Source organism: Zootoca vivipara, chromosome 8 (assembly GCF_965207765.1).
Source record: "Zootoca vivipara chromosome 8, rZooViv2.hap1.1, whole genome shotgun sequence".
NCBI classification, from domain to species: domain Eukaryota; kingdom Metazoa; phylum Chordata; class Lepidosauria; order Squamata; family Lacertidae; genus Zootoca; species Zootoca vivipara.
Window position 1 is genome coordinate 48654724 of NC_142591.1, and position 23833 is coordinate 48678556.

The following is a 23833-nucleotide window of genomic DNA, read 5'->3' on the forward strand; positions in this document are numbered from 1 at the left end:
ATACCCCGCCCATCTGGCCGGGTTCCCCCAGCCACTCTGGGTGGCTTCCAACAAAATATTAAAATACAGAAATCCATCAAACATTAAAAGCTTCCCTAAACATGGCTGCCTTAAGATGCCTTCTAAAGGTCTGGTAATTGTTATTCTCTTTGACCTCTGGTGGGAGGGCATTCCACAGGGCGGGCACCACTACCGAGAAGGCCCTCTGCCTTGTTCCCTGCAACTTGGCTTCTCGCAATGAGGGAACTGCCAGAAGGCCCTCGGTGCTGGACCTCAGTGTCCAGGCAGAACGATGGGGGAGGAGACGCTCCTTCAGGTATACTGGACCGAGGCCATTTAGGGCTTTAAAGGTCAGCACCAACACTTTGAATTGTGCTCAGAAATGTACTGGGAGCCAATGTAATGATGGTGATGCACCCGATGGCTTTCTCAAAGTGACAAGTTTTGAGTCCTTTATTCCTGTGATGAATGCACTTGAAACCAGCTTGATGAAACCAGCAACCATATACATTTTTTTCCTGCAACTTCAGAAAAACAGTTGTGTGGCAGTATAAAGCTTCAGGCGACAATGTTGATGTTAACCTTATTGAGGAAATAAAGAACATCCGTGCTTATATCAAACAAATCACTTGGATAAAAAAACATTTATTACACAAGACACTGTATCAAGTAAGTCATCATGTAAGGGAAGAGGCAATTGACTTTCCCTAATGTAGAAGCAACATTGTGGCACTTTCTGAGTCCCAGAGTGACAAACGGCTCAAGAGAAAGGTCACTTTCATGGCTGAAAAGGATCAAGAATGAACTGTGGACAACTGTGCTACAAGAAAAGCTGTCTGCACTAAGTCTTATGTACCTTATGTGCATAGAGAATGATAAACTTCATAATTTATCATATGACAACATTATCAATAGTGTTGGACTATATTTAACTAAGTCCTAGTCAGAGTAGAACCATTAAAATGAATGAACCCGTTAGTCATGATGATAAATTTCAATGGGTCCACTCTGAATAGGACTAGAATTGAACACCCACTACTCTTTAAAAAGAGACAAGAGTATAAAAATTTATGTTATGTGCAAAAACAACACAGTCCATGTTGCATTTCCTCTTCTGTTTTCTAAGTGCTAGTTGTTGCTCTTGGCACCTGTCTGCTAGTTGTTGCTCTTGGCACCTGTCTGCATAGCTGCCAAGTTATCCCTTATGCTGAATAGGCTTCCTCGCGAGAAAAGGGAAAACTTGGCAGCTATGCTGTCTGTCTTGGGAGACAATGGATGAGTACACCTTTGGGGGTATAGTCATACAATAGTGGCGAGTTACAGTGCCTGCTGTGGCTGTAGAGACTGATGCGAGAGAGACATGTTTTGTTGCAATAGGGGCAGGTGAAGGCGTCTGGTTTTGCTGCTACAGGTGCACCATTGCGTTCCTTCTCTCTGCGCTCCTCCCAGTGGTCATCCTTCTTGGTCAATGCTGTGGATACATGACCTGACTGCCTTTCCCCAGGTACTGCTACCATCTGTAAGGGATTCCCATAGGGTGGAGTTAATGTTGCCAGTCTGTGTGTTTCATTTACAGACATCTTGAATAAAATATTGGGGGGCATGTAAACCTCATCCCTCATAATCGTTCACATGGCATGGTGCGCACACGCCATTTGAATGGTAATGCCTGAAGGGAGACCAGCTCAAGATTTGAAAGCACCTACACAGTATCATCTGCTCTTCATTCTTTGGCATCAGCTGAAAGTGTTTAGCAAACTTCAGCAATAAGCTGCCAATTCAGTTGGGGTTGATGCAAATGGATGGTGTTGTATAAAATAGCTGACTAGGCTATTAATCTTTCATAAATATTGTAACATTTCACAAATACAGTAGCCAAAAGCACTGTTATAAGCACATTATAAGTTCTCACAACATTACAAAAACCATCTATCCCTAAACATAATTTCTATGGTATTGTATTATGTTGAAACAACAACAACAACAGCAACAACAACAACAACAGGGCAAACCTGAGATAACACAGATGCATTAAGTTTCTAGTACCAGTCACTAGAAGGTAACTTAACTTGCAAAATGTTTCACTTGGTGAAGAATATACTGCATCCTGATTTGACCCTTATCCCCAAACATTTTTGGCCTTTGCTGGAGAGCAATGAGTACATATTATAATTTAGAAGATTCTGGATCAACAAACAAGGACTTGTTCTTTTCCCAGCAGCAGAGGTGTCTGGTATAAATTTAACCTTGCTGCTTCACTTCTCAGAATACCATTGGGACTTTTTCTCCCCTGAGAGTTGTTTAACTTGGCCGACAGTACTATCACTTTGCTCTGATGCTATCCAGGCAGTGCTTTGGTTGTCGATTCAGTGTGGTTTTTTAAAAAATAATCTGTTAATCAGTAATTCATTTGTTCAGCATGCTCAACAGTGAGTCTAGCAACACCTGGAGAGCCACAGCCTGGTTCCCTGTTCCGGTTTATACAAATTTATGCCTCATCTTTTAGGACAAAGGCATCATCAAGGGGTGGCTTCCAGCAATGCAATTACAGTAGAAACAAAAAAATGCAAATTAGAACATATTGCACATAAATTCATGTAAGAAGCCCTGGTAGCCTTTTGGTTTTGTTATTTTCTTAAATGAAAAGCATATTTAGGGCTGAGTTATTAGTGAATGTGCAAGGGTACTTGGAAGAATACAACAAAGGGGGAAACAGCTGACAGGAAAGATATATTCCATTTTATTTTTTGGTGCACTGCTCTGGAACTTACCAAGGCTGAAAGGCATTTAAAAAACCACCCTTTTCTTATTTCCTTGCATCCAGTCACACATCTGTGTTGTAATGACCATTGACTACCAACAATAAAAATCGTTGCTATGCTGCTGAACTGAGCTGAATTTACAATTCCAGAGGGAGAGACTTTGAGACCATTGTTAAATTTTAGTTGATTAACGGATTAACCTATTAATTGCATTTGCTTTAAAATGCATTCTTGGTTTGCAATGAAAACTGAGATTAAGCAGCACCCTCAGGGGAAATAGCAGCTCTGGAGGAGAGGGGATTCTCAGCCGGGGGGGGGGGCAGGGAGGCAGGGCAAGAAAATGATTAAAACTTGCTGCACATGTGCTTTGGTCCTGATATGGTTCGGGGGCCCCACCTGGCAGCTTCTTCTGTCAACAGAAAATCACCAGTGCTGGGCATGATACTGAAAATGTGTGTGTAACATTAATGTGTAATTTGACCCAGAGACATTAAGAAAGGCTGGTGGAACAAGTATAATTAGCACAATCCCTTAGGAGCATAGAATGGAAGAACTTTGTGGGGAACCACAGGTCAAAAGGACCTACCATTTCTATTTTGTTCTGGGGTGGGGTGGGGATGTGAACAACTGAATGAGCTTAAATATATTTAATTGGATATAGGGTTTAGAATTCCCCCCTCTGAAGTCTCCACAAAACTCAGGAGTGGGGTTGGGAACATTTGACCCTCCAAATTTTGCTGAATTATAACATCCATTGGCCCTAGGAGGTATGCAGGAGATTATGGGAATTGTAGTTCAGGACTAGCTGAAGGGTCAAAGGTCCACCACCCCTAGTGGAAGGTTTGTTCTGAATGCTATTTATAAGGATTGTGCATTTATTATACTTTTACACTGCCCATCCAAATGTATTTTCTACAGAAAATCCTTGTCCCTACTAGTCCAAACAGCAGAGTGAGGATTGGCAAAATGGGAGTGAAAGGCCATAAATATAGCTCTATCTCTCTTTCTCTCTCTCACGCACAAACACTGCTTACTTCCCACCAATGCTCTATGAAAGTTATGATTACTAGATATGATCTGTTCAATCAAATTAAACTACACTGACTGCCTCAAGCCATTCATTTGTCATTTCAAAAATCAAATACAGAAAGCATTTCATAATATATAATCAGTCAAAGAAGACAGAACCAGGCATGGATGAATTTTCCAGGAGAACTGAGATAAGAGTCAGGAAATAAAAGCACCATATAGTATCAGATTGCACTGGGACAGGATATTATAGACTCTTAACCTTGTTCACAAATATATAACAATAAACTGTATGCATTGTAGCAAACTCAGGCAAACTACACTATTAACATGCTACTTTTTCATTTCAGAGAAGATGGTGGAGTTGAAGAATTACTCCAGTCTGGTATATTGAAATATGGAATAACTCCTAATTAATTATAGATCGGAATCAATGTTCATGGGGCATATAAATTGACCACAGGCAGATTTGCTGTGGATATGCTAAGGAAACTATCAATGAGCAAGTTATGCCATTGCACTTAACTTGCACTTAAAACACCTTTGGTCCTGAGGCACCATTAATGAGGCCCTTGTGGGGTTTGGCAAGCAGTGGATTTGGTCCTGAATGCTGTCATTAGCATTTCCCTCTACAAATGCACATTTGTTCCTCATAACGTCTTCAGTGCCCCATCACCCCATTGTCCAGCCAGTGTGGTGTGGTGCTTGGAGTGATGGACTAGGACCTGGAAGACGGAGGTTCAAATCCCCACTGAGCAATAAGGCTCACTGAGTGACGTTGGGCCAGTTACTGCATCTCAGCCTAACCTGACTTGCAGGGTTGTTGTGGGGAATAAATGAGGAGGGAGAAGAACAATGCATGCCACCTTGAGCTCCTTGGAGGAAAAAGTGGGATAGAAATGCAGTAAATAAATAGTAAATGATACAGAGAGATATATGTTAGAACAGGTGGAAAGAGAGAGTGCAACATATCTAGTATTCCACAAACCGGATACATTATGGCACCAAACAAGACAAAGTCAACATGAACTTCTAGGCTACACACAGTGGGGTTGTGAAGTCATGTTGGAACACCCCAACCACCAAGTGTATGCAAAGCATCTTATGTATCTAGGATTGCCAGGCATCCATGAGTGGATGTGAAGTCTACATAGATCCTAGGCTCTTAAAAGTCATGTGAGCCATGCTGTTCTTTCCCTCTTTTTTTAAAATAGATGTTTGTGTAGCTTCTCCACACACACACACACACACACACACACACACACACACACACACCCCTTTCTGATTATTTCTAACAATAGCAGACCTTGGGAGCATAATCCAGTAATGATGGTACCAGTTTACACAGTCTTCACGCTTTATTCTAGAGCTAAGGCAGTGATCAACCAACCAAAGAAAAGATGGTTGAAAAGGGATGTTGTGTGAACAGGAGGAAGTTGGCTCACTGGTGGTTCAGTTGGTTAGAGCATGGTGCTGATAACGCCAAGGTTGCAGGTTCTATCCTCATATGAGACAACTGCATATTCCTGCACTGCAGGGGGTTGGACTAGACTAGATAATTCTCAGGATCCTTCCCAAGTCTAGAATTCTATGATTCTATGATAGTCTTCTTCTAAGTTTTGTTGGAGGAATGGAGGCTTTGAACAATGGAGATAACATGCTGTGGTCACTCGGCTTAATTGGGTCACATCTGCTAAATACATAAGCAGCACTCTGTCATTGGTCATGGAAGTTTAATGAACGAAGTTTAAAACTCATGTGAAGTACACAGAATAATATGGAACTCTGGTAATCTATAGCTATTATCTAAGATGGTAATGGGGTTCACTTTGTGTCCCCAATGAATCACTAATGTCTTCTTGACAAATACTGTAACAGGAGAGACATTATTCAATTATTTGTATGCTTCTTTCGTGAACATTAGGCACAATCAGAAATAAGTATCTGTGGGAAATTAGTCTGCTGCACTATGGCCAATTTTAGAAACCCCTCCTTCCATTTTTTTCTTCTTCTTATGATGATGATCATCATCTGGGCCAATGTATTGGGATTAACAGAGCATACAAAAGATGTCTCTTAATCTGAAAAGCTAACACAATTAAGACATAACAAATGATAACCCTAGGACAGAGGTGGGGAACCTTTCGCCCTCCAGATGTTGTTGAACTCCAAGACCCATCAGTCCTGACCATCATGACCAATTGTCAGTCCAGCAAAATCTGGAGCGTCAAAGGTTGCCCACACCTGCCTTAGAACTTCTACAATACTTTTGATTTTAATGAGAATATATGCAGTATCTAATTAAGATGAGAAAATTGAACTATTACTCTAACTGGAACTCTAATTCAAAAGGAGGGGTGTAAATTAAAAGAATGAACTTTTATGAAATTAAGATGTTATGCTTTAAATGAACTCAACAAATACCCAGTGCTTTTAAAATAAGGATGAGTACAGGTATAATAATTTCAGAATTAACTTTTTTTTTTCTTGAACCTTCATCACCTTTAGTCTTCTTTGTGTGTCCTGCTGCTGTTTATACATTCAGTTTGCTCACAAAATCTACACAGGAGAGGACAAGGAGGGTTATAGTTGTTGCACCATTCAAAGAACCACAATGAAAATAAGAAGATAGTTACAGTTTCCTCATTCTCTGCAAAGTCTACAGATTACTTTTACTGCCACTGCCTGACACATCTGTCAAAGATTACTTACCAGCACACTGCTGAGATAATAAAATTTTGACTGTTGTTTTGATCAAGATGCCCTTTCATATTGTACACTTGGCTTTGTGTGATCATGAACTTTACTTTTGTGAACTTTTGTATGTTACTGCAGCATTCTCAAGGTCTGATTGATGTTTTCATTACTAAGTGGACAAGTGTAGGCTTTTGCTTGGGGTGTTAACTACAGGGGCAGACTTCAGTAATATGGTGCCCTGAGCAAGAACAAAATTTGGCACTCCCCCCCCCTGAAAAATGTTTCTTATTTTAACAATACCTTTCGGTACATGGATCTTCTCAGTAGGTATCTTAAAGAAATGGGAGTGCCTGATCACCTCATCTGTCTCCTGAGAAATCTCTATGTGGGACAAGAAGCTACAGTTAGAACTGGATATGGAACAACTGAGTGGTTCAAAATTGGGAAAGGAGTACGACAAGGTTGTATATTGTCTCCCTGCTTATTTAACTTATTTGCAGAATTCATCATGCGAAAGGCTGGACTAGATGAATCCCAAGCTGGAATTAAGATTGCCGGAAGAAATATCAACAACCTCAGATATGCAGATGACACAACCTTGATGGCAGAAAGCGAAGAGGAATTAAAGAACCTTTTAATGAGGGTGAAAGAGGAGAGCGCAAAATATGGTCTGAAGCTCAACATCAAAAAAACCAAGATCATGGCCACTGGTCCCATCACCTCCTGGCAAATAGAAGGGGAAGAAATGGAGGCAGTGAGAGATTTTACTTTCTTGGGCTCCTTGATCACTGCAGATGGTGACAGCAGTCACAAAATTAAAAGACGCCTGCTTCTTGGGAGAAAAGCAATGACAAACCTAGACAGCATCTTAAAAAGCAGAGACATCACCTTGCCTACAAAGGTCCGTATAGTTAAAGCTATGGTTTTCCCAGTAGTGATGTATGGAAGTGAGAGCTGGACCATAAAGAAGGCCGATCGCCGAAGAATTGATGCTTTTGAATTATGGTGCTGGAGGAGACTCTTGAGAGTCCCATGGACTGCAAGAAGATCAAACCTATCCATTCTTAAGGAAATCAGCCCTGAGTGCTCCCTGGAAGGACAGATCGTGAAGCTGAGGCTCCAATACTTTGGCCACCTCATGAGAAGAGAAGAATCCTTGGAAAAGACCCTGATGTTGGGAAAGATTGAGGGCACTAGGAGAAGGGGAAGACAGAGGACAAGGTGGTTGGACAGTGTTCTCGAAGCTACGAACATGAGTTTGACCAAACTGCGGGAGGCAGTGCAAGACAGGAGTGCCTGGCGTGCTATGGTCCATGGGGTCACGAAGAGTCGGACACGACTATACGACTAAACAACAACAAAGTAGGTATCCATATATTATCATTATTATTATTTTGCGCCCCCTCAGCTATGTACCCTGTGCAGGGAAACACCAACACTGCCCTAAATCTGGCACTGTTGGGTGTTTTGCTAAGGCTGTAGCCATGGATCTATGGGGAAAGCTTGTCAACACCTGATTTGGAGATGATATTCATCAGTATCTCTGAACAATCCCATGGCAAAGAGATGGACTACAGACATAGGTTCTCTCATGCTACTGTTCTAACAGTCCAACCAGTATTTAGAGAAGCAGTTGCACCCTTTCATATGTGATTATTCCTCAGCAGTACTTACGTGTCTTGTTATTACAAGGCATATAAAGTAGCCACAGTAAATCCCCTTAAAAGGCATTGCTTTTGATGGGCAATTCAGGGTGCAATCTAAACTCCAGATCCATGGTGTTGAGTGTGTGTTGTTGGATACCCATGGAGATCCCCATTCCGTTCATGGAAGTGCTTCAGGTGAGGTTTCCACAGGCAGAAGCCCATGGAAAGTCATGAAAGAGGGGTTGTTTTTTTACAGAGACAGGAAGGGGCAGAGCTAGTCCAGGATTCCCTGATGCTGAGCCAGCCCTACTGCTGTCACTTGACAGCATCAGGCCTGATTGCCACATCAGCTGCAGGCTTAGAGTGGGTTTTTGCCTGTGCTCTCATCTTCTGCCCTATCTGGGATGAGCAATGCTCTGAGGATGTGGTGGCAGCTTCACTGCTCTGGCTGCTACTTGGCTGGAATTCGGATTGCTCTGCTACCCCAAAGTAGGCCTTGTGATGAAATCTCCCCCCCTGCAATTGCACCTGCCAACGAGCCACCTCCCCCTTTTTTTGTACAGCTGGAATTTGAACTATTATAGTAAAAGTATTACAGTGAGTGGCAGGAGGTGGGTGGGTGGAAGGATGGATGGATGCCTGCATACCTGAACTCAAACCCACAGAAGGTCCTGAAGCTGTGAATATGGAAATGCCAGCTTGGTTACCCATGGCGAGTTTGTGCCAGTGGAGAAAATTGCAATGAGTTGGGTCAAACTCAGAAGGGTCTTCCAGTTATCTGATAGGCCAGAGTTGGTTATGTGAAAAGCATGACTCCCATAGAACCTTCCCAGTCAGGTTGGTTTTGTCAGTCTGAGTGACAAAATAACTCGTTGCTGCTTCAGACCGCAATCTTAGCCAGCACTGTCCCATGTGTTGTTCACCAAGTCTAGCCCTTGCTTCACTCCTTGGACCTTGTCAACAGGACCAGATTAAGATGGTTGGGGGTCATGGTGGAGTTCCCTAAAAAGCACCCCCCCCAATCCAGCAAAGAACATTTGAAATTATAAAAAGTGTTACCTTCGTTTACAACCATAATCTGTTCCAGAGGTCCATTTGTAAACCAAAACAGGTTGTAACCCAAGGCACACTTTCGCCAATGGGGCCTCCAAAAAATTTTTGTTCGTAATCCCCCCCCCAAAAGGGTTGTAATCCGAAAAAAGGTTGCAAACTGGGACACACACTTCCGGGTTGATGTGTTTGTAATCCATTGCAAACCAAGACATATGCAAACCAAGGTACCACTGTATTGAATCAAAATGTATCTATTTATTTTACTAGACCCATTTGTATACCACAAAGAAAATATTAAGGCTACAGTCCTATGCCCACTTGCCTGGGAGTCTTCTTCTTCTTTGGCGATCATTCGTAGCCGAGTAAGATTGTCTTCCATAAACACGATTTTAACAATGGGTCCTTAAGTGACTGTGAAGGCCAATTCTGGATCCACACGTCCTTCCACAGTGGGGACATTGGTTTCCAGGTGGGAGTTGATCACGGTGTGGATTTGCGAAGCGTGCCTTCTTCTTAGCACGTTTCTCCCTTGCGTCCTGAGGTCGAGTTTCTTCAAAGTCCATGACACCTTTGGTAAAAGCTGTTGTCCAACTGGAGCGCTCGCAGGCCAGTGTTTCCCAGTTGTCAGTGTTTATACTACATTTTTAAAGATTTGCCTTGAGACAGCCTTTAAACCTCTTTTGTTGACCACCAGCATTACGCTTTCCATTTTTAAGTTTGGAATAGAGTAGTTGCTTTGGAAGACAATCATCAGGCATCCGCACAACATGACCATTCCAACAAAGTTGATGTTGAAGAATCATTGCTTCAACACTGGTGATCTTTGCTTCTTCCAGTACACTGATATTAGTTTGCCTGTCAGCCCAAATTAACTCAACAGCACTTACTTCTGAGTACTCAGGGGAAAATAGTACACAGCTTTTGGTGAGGGTTACACCTGATGAAATGATGACCAAAAGCAAAGGATGAAACACATCAAAACCAGGAAGGAATGCTATTTCAGATTTAGGAGAGAGAAGAGAGCAAAGTATTATATTTTTGACCAAATGTCAAGATAATAATGTATTTATTACTGTGCATGCCATCTTTTGCTATGACCTTTTAACATTTTATTTTTATCATCATGCCTCTCCAATTGCACCATTTTAATCTGGTCTTGCTTGTCATCACACACACGCGCACACAGACACACACACACTTATGCCCCACTGTTTGATACCTCTTAAATACATTATCAGGGTAGCTTGTTATAAAATACTAAAACCATGATAAAATAGCAAAATCATTATAATAAGATAAAAAGTACAACTCTAGAAAAGCAACATCAAACATTCCAGCAGGAGGGACATTCTGCAGAATGCCTGCCCCATCATTCTCTGCATAAAATAGTTTTTATCTCTAGGTCAAGAGATGAAAGAAAATGTGCATAGTAGTTGCTCCAAAAATGTCTGGAACTTGGAATATCTGCAATAAGGAAGGATAGAATGAAGGGGTAGGGGAAGTGTTTGGTGCAGGATAAGCATTGAGGTTGGTTCACGCCAGGATTTCCATTATGGAAGACCAGCATGAAGAGGGGACTCGTGTATCACAGATTTAAAATATAGGCAGATATTTCATAGTTAAGTGTTGAGCAGACAAGTGATCAGAAATCAGGTGATGAACATGCATGTGTGAAACAGCCCGTAACCCTTCTATCCTGCAGTTCTAAAATGGACATGAACTTGAGTGGGCTAATTGATTATTCTCATCACTTACAGACAGCATGTTGGTAAGTCTTCAAAGAGCTCTCTCCCTCCCTCCCTCCCTCCCGCCACCTTTCTGTAATTTAAATCTATAGTTGTGAAGTGTGTATTCCACCTGGTGGGACTATGATTTATTATCTTTATTCTCTATTTTGACACATTTCAAATGCTTAAGGCTACTTGTTTAAAAACATTTGAGACATGAAGACTATCAAACACTCCCAGATGAGAGCCGGAAGCTTTGCATATACTGTTCTAGAAATGAACGAAGCAAGACAGTGCTCTGTGGCTGCTTAATCAATCTTGATGAGTATATAATTTGAGCATCAACAGAAGATGTATTTTAATTGACTCTAAAACACACTATGAATTCAAATCTGCCAAATAACAAAGGACCTTAGCTTTAATGAAGCAGTATCCGTAGTTACCACTGTGCCCACATAACAAAAAATGTACTCGTATCAGATAACCTTTTCACTTCTTCGTGTATTTATATGAGCATGAACTTTCCTCTCCTTTCTTTGTAAATATTTGTAGAGTTGTGCAAATGCTGTTTTAGAACATGCGATATTTTGCAGAGATTTGGGGAATATAATTTACCATTAAAAATGACCTTTCTAGCCCACTTTGCTGTCATGTTGTAGGCACGTCATGGGCTCAAAGTTTTGTTTAAGCAGTGGTGTCACCAGGTCTGGATCACTGCTTGCCAACACAAATACCTTCAATTAAAGGGCACCAGGGATTCTAGAGCCTAACACCTCTCAGAAATGCATATACTACCGTGCCCAAACTAAGCAAGCCGGGGGGGGGGGGGAAGAGAAGAGAAATGATCTTATTTTGTCTTGCTAGTTCCATGCTTAAAACCTGGCATGGTGTAAGCAGCACATTCATGCCTCCTGGTTCTAATGGCTCAGCCCTACCATTTGTGGTGTCCCTGAATTTGTGGGGTGTGAACAAAACAGAACTGGATGCCTACATATGTGTGTGAGAGACTTTTATCTCTGTGTGGAAGACAGTTTGTACGCTGTGTGCAGGTGTGTATGGTCTGCATGTGAGGTGAGTGTGTGTGCAGTATGTATCTTGCATGTCTGCTGAGTGTTTTTTGTGTGTGTTGGGCACCTGTGCTGTGTATATACTGTCCAACGTTTTGGGACGGTAAAGAGGGACATCTGTGCACTCTTTCTCCTCCCCCGTATCTTCATGCTCTTCATATATGCATACTTGCACAATGACAGCTTACTTGAAAGGCAGTCCTTAGCCCGAAGAAGCTTAGGCACCCCCCTGAGGTAAAGTGAGGCAGCTGATTATGGGTGTCGTCAAAGAGCACAAATTGTTAGTTGTTTAATTTATCATTGTGGTATTGTTACTCAAGCAGTACTTTTTGAATTTTCTATCAGAGGTTCCACGGCTAGTCTTGGTACTCTGCACCTTGATTATGTGCATGTGCACATGTACATGTGTGTACATGGGGATGTGGGGGGAGCGAACTGTTTACCTCAGGTCACAAACTGTCTTGAGTTAGCTTCAACAAGTCTAGTAGTTTAAGTATCTCTATGAAAGAGAAAATGAAAGCACCTCCATGGTCTTTTGATAAGGAACACACTACCATGTTCGGAGCTGTAATTACTGTTTTTTGCAGGATAAAGCCATGTAGGCCTACTCAAATTTCCCCAGTTTCCTCAGGATCTTACTCTACAGAAGGACAGCGTGTGTTTAAGCCATCCCTGAAAACCCTCTTGTAGCACAAGAATGTCAGTCAATCTAACAGTCCCCAAAGGGGCAAATTCCCTTCTGAGTGAAGAAATATGACTTGACAGGTGGTTAAAACACTGAGCCAAAAGAGTAAGGGAGAGATAAAATTAGTGCAGATTTATGATTAGCTACCTATAAACACCTCAGTGGACATAATGAAAACATTATTGTCATCTAAATGCAGAATGAGCTCCTTTAATACGTTAACATTTTATGTCAGCTACTTTACCCAGCATCCGGACCATTTTTCGGTATATCGTAACAAATTAAAAAGCAAAACACGAAGTAAGTGATCCTACTAATTTTAGCACACATTCCACTTCCAGACACTTATCTCTGTCAGCTGTGCTATTTTAACCTGGGGCAGGCCTCCAAGTTTCCCACTCTGGAGTAGCAGTATATAAGTTGCCATTTAAGACTGACAGGAGGTCAGTGTAAAATGCCACTTCAACATACGAGGTAAAGGTTCCACATTAAGTGAAGGGACGTCTGCTACTTGTTTACATTTGTGAACAAGTCTACATTTTCATTAGAACTTAGTGCACTTTGAGCAATGCTGTATTGGAGACATGACTAAACCAGCTCTGACGTTTCAGGGAAGGGACGGGATGTGCCGCCCACTGAAGCTGTTACAAGAGATGGAATAACGTGATATGGCACATCCGTCAGGATGAAATCCCCTTTGCTGTTCTACCTCTTCTTAGATAACTTTTAAAAGTGACTGATGAAGTGGACCCTAGTCCATGAACAATAAACGTGTCAGCCCTTAAGGTGCCACAAGACTCTCCACAGTCTTTGCTGCAACTGGCGAACATAGCTACTCCCTCAACCCCTGGTGCAATTCCCTCATTCATGTAAGTCGCACAGCTCAGAAAGCTACACTTGAACTCCCTGTGCATATTTAATAAGTGCAGTAGAAATGTGAATGAAGTGCAGGGCTGCTAGCAAATGTGGATCTATTTGCAGTACCCAAGTACTCCATATGGAATTGCTGCTTATCCCAGGCTACCCACACCCTTGTTGGATAAACGCAATGCATCAAGAACTGGAAACAGCACAGCCTGAAATGATATGCATGCCAAACTCCTAAGCTTGGTAATATATCCCTGTAAAAATAAAGTTGGCTGCATTTGTCTATTAGTAAAACTGATAAGGAAATTCAATGGTATAGTATTATGTAAGGGTTAGAGTGTCAGACTAGAATTAGGAAGATTCCAGGTTCAAATTCTCTTTTAGCCAGGAATCTCATTGGTTGAGCTATTGAGCATGATAGTTGCAAGGATAAGATGTTGGCTTGGGGGGGGGGGGGGAGTTGAGAGAGAATAATGTATGCACCAGGATCTCCTTACCTCGTATAGGGAAGTTTTTAATACCCGATGTTTTGTTGTGTTTTTATATTTTGCTGAAAGCTGCCTGGAGTGGCTTGAGAAACCCAGTCAGATGAGCTTCATATAAAACAACAACAACATGATTTTTATTGGAGAAATTGCCAACATAAAACTTATATCAATCAATAAAACATATGGCTTTGAGGCACCCAACATTTAGAATAGTTTGCCAATCTCTACAGTTATGTAAAGAAACAAATAGTATATATGTTTGCTTGTTTGAATGACGTATGCTTTTTGTCTATCAATTACATAAGCAACACCCAGGATGGACCTGGCTAGTTCCCGCACTTCTGTGGTACACTGTAATGTGGAAATGTAATTTTATTTTTTACATTTATATACAACTTTTTCCTTCCAATACACTAGATACTATTGCCTAAACCAGGGATGGGGAACTTATAGCTTTCCATATGTTGTTGGGCTCCAGCTTCCATCAGTCTTAGCCTGCATGGCCACTGGTGAGAGATGGCTGGAGCTCAGCAACATCTAGAGGGCTTCATGTTCCTCATCCCTGGTCCAAACAGTCAGTAGTAACATTCTCTTTTGAAGAGAAACTAGGGCCTTGCCAGTTTCCCTTTAAAGGAGTGAAAGGGGACAACTGGCTTCTCCTTTACGGTGCCAACCATTCTACAGCACTATTGCCAACATTACCAGAGAACGGAGTCGGACTGCAGGCGACAGTGTAAAATCAGCCCCTTTAGAAAAAGGTTTGGCTCCCATACTTATTATGGTGATGAACAGATGGGAAATTGCCAGCCACTGTTAAGTATATCTTAAGTATATTACGTACATAAGAAGAACCTTTATCTTATCTTATCTTATCTTAAGAAGAAGGGTTGCTTACTCCATCATTTTGTTCTCCCACTGGCCATCCTATGGTAAGCCCACAAGCAGGCGATGAGTGCAATAGCACTCCCTGACTGCTGCTAGAGGCTTGCTGCCTCGGATGCTGGAAGTAGCATGTAGCCATCAGGACTAGTAGCCATTGGTAGCTTTTTAGCCACGGACTTTTCTAATGCCCCTTTAACACTATTCACTTGGGTGGCATCACTACATTTGCAGTAGGACATTTCATAATTTTGCTGTTTGAAACAGGGGACCATGAAAGAGAGGACCATTTTTCTGGTGGTGGTTCCACACCTTTGAAACTCCCTCCTAGTTGAGCTGTGGCAGGTGGCTGCACTTCAGGCTTTGAGAAGCATTAAAGACTCAGTCATGTCCATCAACCTTCCTGGTGTTAATTTTTGTTCTGCTTGAAGGCAGCTGGAACATTCTTGTGTTACTGTCATGAGTTTACTAATCTGCCCCCCCCTCCGATTTCTTTTATTTACTTCATAAAATGTATATACTGCTTGATTGCAGAAAACCTCAAAGCTGTTTACAAAAAGAATACAACAGTAACATTGGCTGCTCCACAGTGACTACAGTGGTACCTCTAGTTGTGCGGACACGATCCGTTTCGGGGTGCCATTCGCACCCCAAAAAGTCCGCAACTAGACTGCCGCTTTGCAAGGAGTGCAATAGAGCGCTTCTGCACATACGCAAAGCGTGCAGAACACTTCTGCACATGCGCACACACCAAAACCCAGAAGTATACACTTCCAGGTTTGCCACGTTCGCAACCTGAAAAGCCGCAATGTGAAGCAAACACAACAAGAAGTATGACTGTACTTTGGAAGGTGGTGGAGGTTTCTAAACAGAAAATGGAAGGCCATCTGTCAGGGGTGGTTCAACTTTCCTGCATTGGAGATGACCTTTCTGGTTCCCTTCTAACTCTACATTTCTAGGAGTCTATGAAATGCAGCATAAATACACGCCTGGCGCCCTCTGAGCAGAGAGATTTACACCTGGACTGTTTGCAAAGGGCAGCACTGCGAAGCAGCGCTCAAGAAACGCGGTCTTGTTTTGTTTTGTAATTGTGCCCTCCCTATTCGATGGCTAAGCCCGCTGCTGCTAAATCCTCTGGAGGAAAGCGACTATTGTGTCCAAGCTCCGTTTGCGACCCGCCAAAACCCGGCGGGGCCCTGAAACAGCGAGAGGAGCTGCGAAGGCGCGCTCCCCTCAGCCGCCCATGCAAAAAGCGACTGCGGAGCACGCGCTCCTCCCCGGCCAGCCAGAGGGGCAGCACGTGCCCAGGGCGGGCGCCTCATTGTTGTTGTTATTGCTGCTGCTGCTGCTGCTGCTACGGGATCCGGGGACCTGAGCAGGCCTTGCCCGACCCGGGTTGAAGGAGGACAAGCCGGCAACGCGCCAGGTGAGTTTCGTTGCGCGCGACGGCCCCCGCTCCCCACCCCGCCGCCTGTCGGGTCAAATTTCAACTCTGTCGCCGAGTGCTACTCTATATAAAGCTTGTCGTGGAGGGAGGCGAGAGAGGAGGAAGCTAGGCGGGCAGTGAAAGCGAGCTTGCTTCTCAGACTGTGGCGAGGTCTGTCTTTCTCTGAAGGGAAAAAAAGAAGCGCAACCGCTGATCTCTGGTGCCGGAGGAAAGCGCCGCGAAGAAAGCAAGCAACAGGTAATCTCTAGACTTATCATGTGCATGCCTAGTTTTGCCTTCGCCGTTTGGGATTCCGTGAATGAACGCCCAAACTTTCTGCAGGAATAAAGAGCCTTCTGGAATTTGCTTTTCCCAACTCATGATTTGAAGTAATTGCATAATGCCCCAAGCGGGTTGTACTTCCTTGACTGGATGTGAGTTTCTATCAGTAGGCAATGCAAGACATGCCTCTCTGCATTGTGGCTTTGAGTTGAAGAATCTAACAGGTTGCAAAGCTTTTGCAGCGCTGGTATATAAATCTTTCTTGGGCTGTTGGTGGAATCTCTAAGCACCTGATCCGAAATAGCAGGTGCAGATTCATAGTCAGTGGGTTGTTGCCAACATGGGAAGTAGCTCCTTTACATAAGGTGAGCAATTTGATTTTTTTTTTTACCAGTAAATTTTTATTGATTTTCCATTTTCAGCAACTTGTACATTACATATTAGTCCAAACAATACATAGCTGTCTCCAGCTCGGACTTCCCCCCACCCCACCCGCAGGTATATTGGTTCTCTCTTCTCGCGTATTTCAACTATTCTCGATAATCAACAATGAAGAATTTAACTCATTACCGCCAACGTTTCCATTCCATTATAGTTCTTTCTTGCATAGTCTACAAACTTACTCCATTCTCTATGGAATTTCACATCACCCTGATCCCTTATTCTATAGGTTAGCTTAGCCATTTCCACCAAGTCTAATAGCTTCGTTTGCCATTCCGTAATCTGAGGTACCTCTTGTAACTTCCATTTTTGGGCAATTAGTAGCCTCGCGGCCACTGTGGCGTACAAGAAAAATCGCTGGTCAGTTTTTTAAATTTCATTATCTAACAGCCCCAATAAAAAGGCTTCAGGTTTTTTCTTGAAGGTGTACCTAAGTATCTTTTTGAGTTCATTATAGACCGCTTCCCAAAAGTTTTTTATCTTAGGACACCCCCCAAGGTGAGCAATTTGATGATGGATCTGCAGATTCACAGAAGACCCAAGATGGGGCTGAGAAGTAGGGCACATGTTTCACACATAGAAGGCCCCAAGCTTGGGCATTTTCAGTTTAAGGTAGGACATGATGTGAACAACTTCTGCCTGAAAGCCACCAGCTCTAAATAGAAGCCAGGCAATATTAGGCTGGGTGAATGCTCCCAAAAGTTGCAAGAGCATTCATTTGTGAGTACCTGAGCTCACTGATAAGGTGCAACATAATCTGAGGGATTTATTTTCATGTAGTGAGCATAAACCTCAGGACTCTGGGCACATGTGGGAAATATCCACACATTCTTCATCTACAAGAATCTCCCCCTGTCCCTAGGAAACTCAGACCCATAGAGTATAAGGTCTATAATCTTATAGCGCAGGCATGTCCAACAGGTAGATTGTAATCTACTGGTAGATCACGGGGTGTTCCTGGTAGATCTCTGGCCCCTCAGCCCCTAAAAAATCTCCACAACTTTGGCTTCCTAAAAAAAGCTCAACAACTTTGGGTAGATTGCTGCCAGTCTTTTTATGACAATGAGTAGATCACAGTCCCTGTTATAGTGCAAGTATGTGATACAGTTCCCAGTACTGTAGAGATCTGATCTCTATGCTGTGGTTTAGCAAATTAACCTACAACTTCCGTATTTTCTTTTGACCTGCAGGTGTCCTTACATTTTTTTTGCCTTTTTGTTACTGGGCAGAACCATTGCAATGGCAGCTGTGCCTTCTGCTGGGTGCCTTCTGGCCAAGAACCAGTACTACAGAAGTAAGTTTTCTGCCTTGAAAGGATGACTAACATGATCTCAAAACGTTTGTTTCTGTACGGACAGCACATGTTTAGTGTGCATACTAGTATGGGTTTCATTATTCATGTTTAAGGCTGGCCTTAGATTGAATAGCATCGCAGGCAAGAGGTATATTTGCTTCACTCCTCCTTTTGCTTAGCTCGGGAATATCTTTTATTGTATTTGTAGCCAATTTCTGCATGCATGATTTATTCCTGTCATCTAACCTGTGGCAGGTGCCCCTAACTGGAACCTATTGCCCACCAAACTTGATTTCCCCCAGCAGTTTCCTGGACCACCTGCCCTTAAAACTAGCTCTGTTCCTATTACTTTTCCTAAGGGAATCCTTTGTTTCTCCAAGAAACATTTAATATTGAAATAATCTTTTTAAATTCAGTCTTATTTGAATGTATCATATGCATTTGAATCATACTAACTTGCTGTCATAAAATGCAACCTGATTCCTTGCAATTAACGTTTCCTTACAGAAGTGTAAAAAATTAGCCACTGTTTGAAACAATAGGCATGGCTATGTGTTTACTAACCATTTGTTATATTTTAAGCATTGTTTCTTTAAAGGTAATTGAAGGTGGCTTGAACCTTAAACATTGGTCTATATGATACTGATTTGATTTTCCCCAAATGTAATGTAGGCTCTCTTTTTCACACACAGCACGACTGAATTCTGACTCTAGTGTTTCTTCAAGCAGTTCATCTTGCTGCTCTGAACCCACAAACTCCTTGGACCAGGAAAAAATGCATCATGGTATTGTGACTCTTACTTAAATTATTAGCTAAAATCCAGAAAAGTTTAGCATACTTAATGGCAATCATTTGACCTGCCATCCCCAACTGTGCATTTAATTCTAATATGTTTTCAGATAAGACTACAGTATGCTTTGCTTTTTCTGGTATTGTTGCTTCATTAAAATTAATAGCCTTTTTTGTCGCTTTGATTTTTATTATTCACCAGCTCCATTTGTGCATGCTTTTATAGGGTTACCTGAAGTGTTTGAAAGATGCTGGTGGATAAAAAGCTTTTTCCACTGTGAGCCAATGCCTCAGAATGTAGGCAGGAAAACATTGTCAGCCAGCAGGTAAGAATTGCTTCACTTCTGGGGGGACATGATTCATTTGAATTAATTTTATTTTGGCTTTAGGGGAATTTTATGTTAATATGACCACTTTTATGTAGAAAGGAGATTTGCAAAGATTGCTCTGATGCTGATTTTTGTTTAAACTTAGAATAGCTTCTCTTGAAGCTGGTTTGGTTTATTAAAAATGGGAAATAATAGGAAAATAGAGCCAATTTATGTTAGTGGAGTGGGAGGTTATTAAATTGCCCACTGGCTGCCAATATGTTTAGTGATCTTTCATTAGTGAACCAGACCGTAGAACAATGACAACTATGGTGTTTGAAGGTTGCCACACAGGTTTCAGGCACTTGAGATTAAAGTTCAGTCAAGTATCTGTAGCTCCTTGTTAGGCTTTTCAACTACCCATAAGGTTTTTCTGGTAACGGCATCCTTAGAGCACAGTCCCAAACGTAATAGGCCTTACTTCTGAGTATACACTCATAGGATTCTGTTGCAAGTAGACTTGTAATAGATGCCCTAAAATGACATTTATTCCATCCCTGTTACTTTATTTAAAACATATTTAACGTGTTACATCAAATACCTATGTACACTCCATTGCTGCAGACCAGCTTCTCCCAACTTGGTACCAATGGTCTGGGATCATGGGAGTTGTATTCCAAAACACTGAAAGGGCCTCAAGTCTGTTCCAGAGGAAATGTGCTTCCTCTCTAACTTAATTTTCCAGGACTTTTGTTTTATATGGACTTTAATATATATACAAATCTGCAGTCAGCTAATATCCATTTACAAGAACAATTTTTTTTTACAAGTCAAAACAATATTACAAATCTATTTTAAAAAGCAATAAGACTGGAATCTTTCATTTGCATTCTCCAGTTTTATGGGAAACGGATTAAAAAAAAAGTTTTCTGAAGAGCTTAACTTACTATGTATAGAAACAAAAGCACTTCTTTATTTGTCCAGAGAAATTATCTTCTCTCAGCTGGTGTGCAAACATAGTTTCTTTTTCTTTACTGTTTTCAGGGGAGGGATTTAAAGGAGAATTCCCATTTATAATCTGTATTGTCAAGCAGCAAAGCAAAGTTAAAAACTTGACATTTCCAAGATCATGTAAGCTTTGAATCTTAGACTAATAGGTTGATCTGCAGTTCTGGTTTCTACTCAAACTTGTCAGTAACTCTTTACAGCAATCTTTGATAAAATGTCTATTCTTAATTTATTTTTTTGACAGTGCTAACAGCTGACTTGGTCTCCTACAATGATGTTGCACCCACAGACTCACTTCTTGAAAGACTTGAGGTCTTCCAGGTGGCTGCATTCAGTTGTGTGAAGAAAACAAACGGCTTGAAACTTCCATTGCAGGAAAAATGCAGATTTCCAAGGATTTCTCCATAGTTTATTCTTAAGACAGCCATTGAAGTTTCCACGTCTGCTGCAGAGTTTTTGATACTGAACAGGTGTTCTACATTTCGTAATGACTCTTGCATATCATTGGAAGAATGCAAATCCAAAGACTTGTTAGGCTGGAGTGTCTGCTAATTATCCAACCTTTCCTTTGCAAAATTGAAAAGCTCTTGCAGACTGTCTCGGGCAAAATGATTCAAGGTTATTTTGTCTTCAAGCACATTCTGTCTTCTTAGCCTTAAGGGACTTGATCCAGACAGTTGCAATTAGTTCCTACTGGTTTCAATGGGACTTATGACAAATTTGCCCCTTGGTCTTCATTAGGACCTAAACTCAGCTAATTTAATCTCAGTCTGTCCCAAGGTTTAAATTCATATTGTTAGCTCACTTCACACTTAAATTATGTTGAGACTAAATTTGTTCGAAAATGCCAAATGTAGATGTTAAGTTTTAGAAGAAATCTAGTTAAAGCTTCATTTATGGAAGATTTCATCAAAAAAATGAATTGTATTTGCCAAACCTAAACATATTGCATGGGAGTAAGTCCCGCTTATTTAATTGGAACTCAGTTCAACACCAGTGTTACTAGAACAGGGGTTCCCAAACTAAGGCCCGGGGGCCAGATGCGGCCCAATCGCCTTCTAAATCCGGCCCGCGGGCAGTCCAGGAATCAGCATGTTTTTACATGAGTAGAATGTGTCCTTTTATTTAAAATGCATCTCTGGGTTATTTGTGGGGCATAGGAATTCGTTCATATTTTTTCTCCAAAATATAGTCCGGCCCCCCACAAGGTCTGAGAGACAGTGGACCAGCCCCCTGCTGAAAAAGTTTGCTGACCCCTGTACTAGAATCTCTTATTCCCACATCAGCTATGTAGAGTGCAATTTACACCACATCTAGATGATATATGCCTTAATGTAAGTAAGTAATGTAAGGAGCTGAACCAAAGTACTTGATTTTTCATTGACATTTTGATTTTTCATGGATTCTTTCTGGTAGGTTAGATTTCCACATTCACCAACTTATATTCCTGCGTATAAGACTACTTTTTAACCCAGGAAAATCTTCTCAAATGTCGGGGGTTGTCTTATACGCCGGGTCGTATTTCTTATACGGCGAGTATATCCCAAACTCTATATTTTAACTGGAAAAGTTGGGGGTCGTCTTATACGCCGGAATATAGGTATGTATACAGTCTCATCAGACAACAAGATGAGATTGCTATATGATGCAAATTTAAATATCAATGTCTTCATGCTGCAACTTTTTCATTTGGCATCTTTTATTTTTCTCAAACTTTAAAAATGCTGAAATACTTATCTACTTACATTTCTGTGACACCATATGTGTGTGTGCTCACCATGCTGGTTTTGCTCTTATGCTACTTACCATGCCTATACATGTGATGGCAACAAGGAGTAAGGCAGAATGTAAAGGAAAAAATGTCTGTTCTAATCTGGACTCACTTTTGTTAGAGTTTATTCATCTTTGTACATGTAAAAAGATTTTGTATGGTGTTGTCAGAGATTTTGTATAGTATTTGTCAGAGCCATGTCTTAATGTACAGAATTAACTGGGTTTTTTTTTACTAAGTTTTATATTAATAAAGCTTGATAAATATATATGCCTTGTGTGAAAACTAGAAGCCATTCATAGTAAATATGCACCTGGAATGTTGGGCCAACTTAGGGGCAATCAGAACAACAACAAAAAAAGGATTAGTAGGTTAAGCAATCTCCCTTGCCCCAACTCTCTGCTAAAAATGTTCCATCCCAAAGATGGTTTTCTTTAAAAAGATAAAAGCCATCTATCAGGGCTTCTCTACATGCTTTGGAGCCTATTGTTTGTCCTTACCTTACAATCTTAATCATGGGTTTGCCATTTTTAATTGCCCATTGGCATTTCCAACAATTGATTATTAATGAGTCATATCAGGGTTTTGTTTTGTTTTTGTTTTATAGCAGTTAACAATCACTGAGAGTATTGGGTCATAGGAAGCTCTACCTTACACCAAGTCAGATGGTTGGTCTATCCACCTCAGTATTTTCTGTACTGACCAGCAGTGGCTCTCCAGATTTTCAGACAGGATTTTCTACCAGTGCACCCTGAAGATGCTGGGGACTGAACTTTGGTTGCTCTACCACTGAGCTATGGTTGTGCTCCTTACATGATACAAAGTACAACCACAATCAAAATGTTCTGTTCTACTCACTTATCCACTGGAACATTATAGGTGTCATAAAGATTTAATATGATCTTTACCAGACCATAAAAAAGCTTGTCACATAAAGGGACAGTTGATATTCTGATCAATAATGCAGTTGACAGAAAGTAGGGCACCACAAATGTGAAAGAATAAAATGTTATGGGGGAGTATGTTAAAACAAGCCGGTTCTGTGGCCAAAATCTAATTTATTATAAAGTAATAAACAAGCCACTTCTGAATTCATTGCAAGTGCCCAAAGAAAGACCAGCAGGGGATTGATGAAAGAAACAAATACTGTATGAATAACTGGAGACATAGGAAGAAACATCCCTATGTACATAATCCTGGATAAAGGATGGAAAAACCCATGAAAAAGGTCAGTAAATAATAATAATAATAATAATAATAATAATAATAATAATAATAATAATAATAATAATAATAAATTTATTATTTATACCCTGCCCATCTGGCTGGGTTTCCCCAGCCACTGGGCAGCTTCCAACAAAATATTAAAATACAATGGTCTGTTAAACATCAAAAGCTTCCCTAAACAGTAGCAATTCATTTATTTTACAGAGCTATATCCTACCATTAAACAAACAAAACAAAACAAAACTTCACAAGGTGGCAATCAAACGAAGTAGCACCAGTTTAGGCTTATCCTTCCTCGAGCTTGTGGGCTGATAAGGGCCACAAATAACATTTTCATTTCAGACCTATTTGTGATATTGTTGACAAGGTCAAGCTATCTTTTTGGG

The 23833-nt window shown here is 41.2% G+C and overlaps 1 protein-coding gene across 3 annotated transcripts; it reads left to right on the forward strand.

Annotated features, from left to right (window-relative positions):
* The first annotated feature begins 16440 nt into the window (after window positions 1-16440).
* On the forward strand, window positions 16441-22488 carry PPDPFL (pancreatic progenitor cell differentiation and proliferation factor like). Of its 3 annotated transcripts, none has more exons than XM_088675481.1 (5): window positions 16441-16973; window positions 17548-18343; window positions 19036-19128; window positions 19360-19459; window positions 20694-22488. In XM_088675481.1, exons 2-5 carry the CDS (start codon window positions 18289-18291, stop codon window positions 20704-20706), a joined length of 261 nt encoding a protein of 86 aa, XP_088531607.1. In that variant the 5' UTR covers window positions 16441-16973; window positions 17548-18288; the 3' UTR covers window positions 20707-22488. The 3 variants fall into 3 exon arrangements, with proteins under 3 accessions (XP_088531607.1, XP_034980973.1, XP_034980974.1); XM_035125082.3 differs by having other exon boundaries at window positions 16441-16584; window positions 18240-18343; XM_035125083.3 differs by having other exon boundaries at window positions 16441-16584; window positions 18279-18343.
* Window positions 22489-23833: the final 1345 nt, after the last annotated feature.

Coding starts and splice junctions, on each gene's coding strand:
- PPDPFL (XM_088675481.1), top strand. CDS start 18,289: ATGGCAGCTGTGCCTTCTGCTGGGTGCCTTCTGGCCAAGAACCAGTAC. Junction 18,344..19,035: donor CAAGAACCAGTACTACAGAA/GTAAGTTTTCTG, acceptor TTTCACACACAG/CACGACTGAATTCTGACTCT. Junction 19,129..19,359: donor CCAGGAAAAAATGCATCATG/GTATTGTGACTC, acceptor ATGCTTTTATAG/GGTTACCTGAAGTGTTTGAA.